Source organism: Pistacia vera, unplaced genomic scaffold, assembly GCF_008641045.1.
Source record: "Pistacia vera cultivar Batoury unplaced genomic scaffold, PisVer_v2 Contig156, whole genome shotgun sequence".
NCBI classification, from domain to species: Eukaryota; Viridiplantae; Streptophyta; class Magnoliopsida; order Sapindales; family Anacardiaceae; genus Pistacia; species Pistacia vera.
Window position 1 is genome coordinate 301575 of NW_022195641.1, and position 8154 is coordinate 309728.

The 8154-nt window shown below is 34.3% G+C and overlaps 1 protein-coding gene across 1 annotated transcript; it reads left to right on the forward strand.

Annotated features, from left to right (window-relative positions):
* Positions 1-292: 292 nt before the first annotated feature.
* LOC116124786 (Golgi SNAP receptor complex member 1-1-like) lies at positions 293-7481 on the forward strand. The gene is made up of 5 exons (XM_031410530.1): positions 293-376; positions 3058-3297; positions 4992-5159; positions 6562-6675; positions 7118-7481. Exons 1-5 carry the CDS (start codon positions 338-340, stop codon positions 7229-7231), a joined length of 675 nt encoding a protein of 224 aa, XP_031266390.1. The 5' UTR covers positions 293-337; the 3' UTR covers positions 7232-7481.
* Positions 7482-8154: the final 673 nt, after the last annotated feature.

Here is an 8154-nt window from a genome sequence, read left to right on the forward strand (position 1 = left end):
CAAATTTCATTTCCTACAAACGGCATTGTACCTCAATCGATATAAACAATCTCTCTTTAAAACAACGGGGCATTTTCGGAAAGAAAGTATAGGTTATGACCTTTTCACCAAAATCAATAACACAGGATCTTATTCATCCCGGGCCGGTTAATGAATTAGTGATTACGCAATCGGCCATACTGCCGTTGAGTAGACAATCTGTCTCCGTCTCCAAACAACCCCTTAATCAAAACCTTTCTTTCTATTTCTCTTATTCAAACAAGAAGCAATAAATCTATTTTTTAAATAATCAAACAGAGGAGTTTGAATTTTTGAGAGATCGAATTGCTGTTCAACCATGGAAGTACCGAGCTCATGGGACGCGTTACGCAAACAGGTTCAGTTTCTTTTCTTTTGATTTTGATTTTTTTTTTTTTTTAAGATTTCTTGTTGAGTTCTATTTGGTTGCAAAGAATTTCGGAACTGAATTGTGGAATTGTTTAAGATACGAGGTATGAAGTCGAGAATTGCGATTAATGTTAGAGGAATTACATACGATTCTTTGATTGGATTGGATTGGATAGCTAATAATTTGACTCGATTAATCTGTGTTATAGTTTGGTACTGAATCAATCTAGTCTTTAAGCTTTCTAGAAGGCGTGTCTGATTTAGGAATTAAAGGTTTAGGGATTATGAATGAGAATTATATGGATCTGATGTTATTGGTGAGATTATTTTGAAGGCATTGACAATTCAATATTGAATTGACCTCGAATTATGCATAATTATGGAGGTTGCGTGCCTTAAAGCTCTGTTTGATTCTGAAGAGAATGAAGGACAGGAAGGAAAATCAGATGATTGTTAACTTATTAGATCCAAACAGATAGTAAAAGGTTAGAAGTTTGTTTCGTGTGAAGTGAAATTAGTATTCTGCCTCCTTGATGTGCACTGTGCTTTCTTCTGACAAACGCTTAGGAATTTCTTGTGGCTATAGTTTGGTCAGTGCTTCTATTTTTTTTTTTTTTTTGGTTTAAAAATCAGATAGTTCTTGTATATTAACTTACCGTTGTATATGAAGGAGAGCCCTCCTTCCTGGTCATGAAAAGGATTGTACTAAGTTGCTGATGTAACTTGTTGCAATTATATATTGGCTTTTGATTGGAGATGTTTCTTGTTTTCTGGATAGCAACTAATTTGAAATGTTTAACTGTCTGCCTTGGGGGATTTTATGTGATTTACTTTGTTGCAATCAGCCTCCTGTCCACCAGGAAGAGTCTCCTCAAAATTGCATTTGTTAATGTAGCACTGTGGTTGATAAAAGATGGATGGAACCTTATTCTACTAATAAGGTTTTTCACTTGTTCTCCTTGTATGGTGCTTCACAAGAAAATGGAATGAGGACAGTATTTGTTTTTCCTCATTTTGAGGATGGTACAAGAACAATTAAGGAGTACATGATCAAAAGTCTCTTCACTTCTACACATTAAACGCCCAGAAGGAGACAGACTCCATCTGTAATCCTTTCTTTCGATCACCCTTTCGTATGAATTGAATGTGAGAGAAGTTGGGCATAACACTAATGGATTACAAGACTTCTCTGGTCCCCATTAATTGTGAATTCTGATTTTGGTTTCCCCGGATAATTTGACAAACAGTTTGAAATTTAATCCCTTACCCATGGCTAAAGGTGCTGAGGACCAATCTCCTAGTTTGCTGCTCAGTAAAAGGACCATGCTCCTTTTGGTCATTTCACTTAGAGCTGTTTACTAATTGTCATTATCAAAAGCTATATTTGATGATACAGTGTGAGTGTGTTATAGCATTTGCTAACAATAGGAACTAGAGACAAGTATTGCATTTAATGAGATTAATTAATCTTATCATTGAGCAAATCATGAATTCTATTTTCGTTTACTGTCTCAGATGAGCATAAAATGATTAAACATTAGTTAACCGGCTCCTTGGAATAGGGAAAAAATTATTGATGTGTACGTAATTAATGTTAATTTTGTTTTCAAACTCTACTTTTTAAATTGATAATGACCAGGTAAACATTAGTAGGTTCGTACCCTGGATTCAGATCAACGGAATTTATTTTTTGATCTTTTAGGTGGCAAGCTTGATTCTTTTTGAGGACATAAACCCAACGTGAAGAATTAAAACAATGTTTGTTAGCTGCCACATCATTCTGAAACTTCCATAGCTTGATTAAGAGTGCAGTTCTTGAATGGTTGTTGATGGAATATACATGTTTTACCTATACTTTATCCCCTTGCTGGTTCAATTGCAATTTTGAAGACCCTTGGGTTGGTCATTCTTAAAGAACTTCATTTTGGAGTCTGTTGATGACAATTGTCTTGTGATTTATTCATATACCTAGCGTATGTTGCCTTAGTTCCTGAAATTTGAGTTTTCTGCTTGTCTAATGGCATGAATACTGTTATAAAGTTGAAAACCATAGTTGAAAAACTGGAGTTTAATGGCCTTCATTGGTTGTTTGATTCCAGTGACTAAGACCCTTACTTGACCAAATATAGAAAATGAGAATTTATTTAACTTTTAGGCTTATTGTCTGTCTAAAGTTTGTTATGAAAAAATAACAGAGGCACATTAGTTGTCTTATTCCAGTGGTCATAACCTTCGAAACAGAAAATAATATCATTGTTAAATTTAGAGGCACAAACCTCTCAAATCTTAGAAAAAGGGTAATTCATTAAACTTGCTTTAAAATTTATTTTGAGAAATTATTATCCTAATTTCATCTAAAATACCTCCTGATGCATATTTCAAACTTGGATTGGTTAAAATAATAAGCGATGCTGGTTTATCTTTGGGGATGCAACAACACAAATCTTAGAGAAGAGGTATATCATTAGAACTTTGCAGATTTCTTGTGAAAACTGTTGTTTCTAAACCTGTTTGACTGCCCTAGTTCCCATCTCTTAGTTTTGAATTGGTGGACAACTTCACTTTAATTGTCTGCTCATTTTAATGTACTTATACTTTAGTGATTGTTGCCAAAGTAATCTCATTATTATTTTTCTTTTATGCAAATGATTGATTTATCTATAATTGCAGGCAAGAAAATTGGAAGCACAGTTGGATGAGCAGATGAATTCGTACCGAAAGCTTGTTTCCACTAAGGTCTCTACTAAAGTTGACACAGGAGAGAACGATCTTGAATCTGGGATAGACAGACTACTAAAACAGCTACAACAAGTCAACATTCAAATGCAAGATTGGGTTTCGTCTGGAGGATCTGAAATGGTTTCTCACACCCTAACTCGTCATCAGGAAATTCTCCAAGATCTTACTCAGGTATCATGGCTTCTTAATTGACCTTTAGTAGTGTGCTGAACTTGAATGACATTCTGTTTACTTGAACTAGTGTGCAGATGAACATTGAACTTTTGTATAAATGCTACCAAAATATTTATAGTTGCTTGAGTCTGACATATGTCTGAGTGCTCTCAGCTTTAAACTATGTTTTCTGCTCCTTTTCTCTCATAAAATACATGTAATACTTTTCTGGGTTTTGTGGTTCAAGAGGAAGAAGTGTAACTGCAATCTTTTCCCTTTACATATATGACTTTTTTTACTTTATTATATTTTCTCTTCATAAAAGTACATGACATACTTTTCTGGATTTTGTGGCTTAAGGAGAAGACATGTAACTGCTGATCTTTTCCCTTAATATATGACTCTCATGCATCTTAAAGTGATTATACTAGATTTTATGGCTTCCTTCCTATTGGACACCATCAATAACAAAGCAAAATAGGTTTAATTTTTCTTAGAGCTTGATGGTGGATATCTGATTTCTTGTTATTGGATGTGGGATTTAACCATACTGTGTCGTTAAAACATAATACTTTTTGAAATTGGATAACATTGCAGTTTGAGGTTTTTCAAATTACTCATTATATGTCTTACCTCTCTCTCTCTCTCTCTCTCTCTCTCTCTCTCTCTTTGTCACGCACATTTGTTTCTGGAATTTCATATCATCTATGCATCTTGTAGTTTGGTAATTAGCACATTCTTTCCATTAACTAAGTTCTCCAGGTTTGGTGTTGTTAATTGTTGTATTTATGCCCTTTAAAGACAAGAGTTCAGATTTTTGAGTCTTGAGATGTGGGATATTATGAAAAATACACCTTTAAGGTTCATTTTAAGCTCTTCATTTGTTACTGGAGAGTTTTTGGACTTAAAGCTAGTTGAAGCCAGCATGTATGAACACCTTAGTTTTTGGTTATTTGGTTTGTCAATTTTGCTTTTGTTTGCTATGAACCATTAGATTGCACGAATGGGCACCAACTTCTTGTTAGACATGATTGAAGTGCAGGAATTTTATCGTCTCCGCTCCAGCCTTAAAGCTAAGCAAGAACATGCTTCACTCCTTGAGGATTTTAGAGAGTTTGATCGGACTAGATTAGATTTCGAAGAAGGTGTTGGTTCTGCAGAACAAGCTCTCCTTAAAGAGCATGCATCCATTGGCCGAAATACAGGACAGGTATGTACACAGATAATTCTTCTTTTTTTGGGTAAATTAAGTGCCAATATAATTTTTTTGTCCTTCGAATGAAATGATGATTTAGATTGCCGTGACATTGCTAACTTAATTATGATAATTGGTTAGTTTGTCTGTAAAGAGTGAGGAATTAAAGAATATCAGACAATCTCTTTTTTCTTTTTTCCTAATATCCAAATTCCACAATCCTCTTTACATGCTCTCCAAGTTCTAAATTGGGACTATTTTTGGGCCCTACANAAGACAAGAGTTCAGATTTTTGAGTCTTGAGATGTGGGATATTATGAAAAATATACCTTTAAGGTTCATTTTAAGCGCTTCATTTGTTACTGGAGAGTTTTTGGACTTAAAGCTAGTTGAAGCCAGCATGTATGAATGCCTTAGTTTTTGGTTTTTTGGTTTGTCAATTTTGCTTTTGTTTGCTATGAACCATTAGATTGCACGAATGGGCACCAACTTCTTGTTAGACATGATTGAAGTGCAGGAATTTTATCGTCTCCGCTCCAGCCTTAAAGCTAAGCAAGAACATGCTTCACTCCTTGAGGATTTTAGAGAGTTTGATCGGACTAGGTTAGATTTGGAAGAAGGTGTTGGTTCTGCAGAACAAGCTCTCCTTAAAGAGCATGTATCCATTGGCCGAAGTACAGGACAGGTATGTACACAGATAATTCTTCTTTTTTTGGGTAAATTAAGTGCCAATATAATTTTTTTGTCCTTAGAATGAAATGATGATTTAGATTGCCGTGACATTGCTAACTTAATTATGATAATTGGTTAGTTTGTCTGTAAAGAGTGAGGAATTAAAGAATATCAGACAATCTCTTTTTTCTTTTTTCCTAATATCCAAATTCCACAATCCTCTTTACATGCTCTCCAAGTTCTAAATTGGGACTATTTTTGGGCCCTAAAACATTAGTGGCCAGAAAACTTCTGGGATATGAATATCCTAAGCAGGTGGCCGCAAGGGGATTTGTACTACAAATCTTTGAGTTCTAAATTGGGACTACTTTTGGGCCCTACAACATTAGTGGCCAGAAAACTTCTGGGATATGAATATCCTAAGCAGGTGGCCACAAGGGGATTTGGACCACAAATCTCAACTCTTTGGATTATCCATCTTTTCTGTTTCTGGTTACCATATGTGCTCCCAGGTTGTCTTAAGCTATAGTATGTTTCTGTTCAGCTGTCTTGATTAATATGCAGGTGCACTAACCAGTTGTAACAGAATTTCTAGATCCAAATAAGGTGGATTTGGGTATTTTGCATCCAATTGGGATTATCTTACTGTATTTTGGGTTGCTAAATAAATTATGTATATTCATTTTCTGTATATTCATTATCCTCCATTGAAACATAATATACTTAAAGAAAGGTAGCTGCCAATCTGCAAATGTGGTAATTTGTTTGGAAAGGTAATATATGATAATGGTTCTTAGTGTTAACTTTTTGTGGACGGAATTAATGTCAAATTCTAATATACTGTAATATTGAGTCTGCTTTTTAAACATTGACATGTGTGTAATTACTGGTAAGCTTGGTTTAATGTGGACTGTGGAGAATTACGTCATGGGTTGAAAGAGTAGCATATTTCACAGATAAGTTGTAGAATTAATAATTTTGAAGCGGGCTCAATGAAGCTTTTATTTAGCTTCTTCACAATTCTTATCTCTATTGCATTCATTAAAAAAAATGTCTGTGGTATTGAGGTCTTTCTTTTGTAGATAAACAATTTTTTTTAATCCTTAACTAGAAATTCAAAGAGAACTTAGAGCAGATTCATGCATCAATTTTTTAGAATTCCATTTTGTCATGTTGGTTGATCTCCATCTCCAAGCCAATTGCCTGGGCACATGAATAAGATATAGAAATAATAAAAATAAAACTATTGATTGAATTTGTTTTTTAATGTATTAAGATGGAAAGTTGTAGAATCTCTAGAGGCACATTATATGGAATATAATTAAAAGAAAGGAGATCAAACTGCTAAAGTGAACTGATATTTATTTCAACTATAGCATTTCATCGCAGTTGCCTGTTATTTTCTGGTGCTGCAGATGGATTCTGTGATTTCACAAGCTCAAGCAACACTTGGTACGCTGGTCCTTCAACGTTCAACATTCGGGGGCATCAACTCAAAGCTCAGTAATGTTAGCAGCCGCCTTCCCTCGGTATGAACATCTCTTAATGTGGTTATTCATGTTTAATACATTTCTCAAATAGTAATTTATTATTTTTTTCAGAGCTCGTTTAGCATATGCATGAACTGGAATTTGAATCTTATTGCTTTCCATGATGTGTGGACTCTTAGAAAGAGTTAAGGTGCTTGAGAAAAGGATTAGTCACACAGAAATATAATCTAGATTACAAAATCTACAGTAAAGGACGTTTTAACACTTAAGTGCATTGTATGATGCTGAAAGAAAGAAAGAAATTGTGAATGGTTCAGTGAATCAAGTTGACATCATTTAAAGGAGAGACAAAACATAATGGAGTGATCACATAACACGAAGCTGCTCTTAGCATAGATTTTTGTTTGTACTTGTTTTTGGCAATATTGAACTGTTTGTATCCTTGTATTGATCGATGCACTGCTTTGACAAACCATTGCAGGTAAATAACATTCTTTCAGCGATAAGGAGAAAAAAGTCAATGGATACAATCATTCTCTCCCTTGTCGCATCCGTATGCACATTTCTGATTTTTATCTATTGGTTGACCAAGTGAGAATGTGATGATACCTTATCTTGATGCTTTCTAATAGTGGGTTAACGGAGGCTGCTTTTCTTTTGTTATACTATTGTGAAATTGTTTCCAGTTGGTAGTCCATTGTGTTTTCTTCATCTCTGTAACACCAAAGCTCAGAACAACAGATGTATAGACATACGTATCATAGGAAAGTGAAAGGCTCAATGTAAGACACAAATGTTACTTTTCAAAGCCATCGCCGCAATTTTAATTCTCATTTGATTCTTGGGAAATCGAGATTCGTTCAATTAAGCATCTTTTTATATTCTTGCACAATGAAAGATCATAATATCTAATCCAATGTTTTCGGCAAAGATTATATTAGTTCCATGTTTCTGGGGAAATAAATTATCAAGAATAGTATAAGTCAACGCAAAACAGTGTAGAAGATGCAAAGAGATTGAAGGACGAAGAATGTGGGGGGTCCTCTTCAACTGAAAGGCTCCCAAGTAATGTCTCATCAGATTGAATCGGGGGCAATGCTCTTGAATAATTTTGTAATGTTGTAAAAAAAGTGAGCAGTCATAGCCATGATCAAAAGTTTATTGTTTCTTCGTCATAGTGATATGTCTACCCCAGCCCATTTTTGATGATAATGTTTTGGTTTTGGACTCTTTTTGGTAAGTGGTTTTGGGACTCTCTTGTACAAAGGTGTGGAGGACTTTCATATTCATTTGTCATTCATGCCACTTTCTCCTCGTTTTAACTGGGTTATCTTAAAACTCATATATATTCTTACTTATAATTAATGTTATTCCATTTTTATTAAGTGATAAAATGATGAAAGTTGTTATCTATTCTTGAAATTTTTTTACGGGAGAATTTTATAGACTACTTTAAAGTTTAAACTTGAATGCAACTTTTGTACTATTTATTTATACTCTCAAATTTTGAATTTTTTT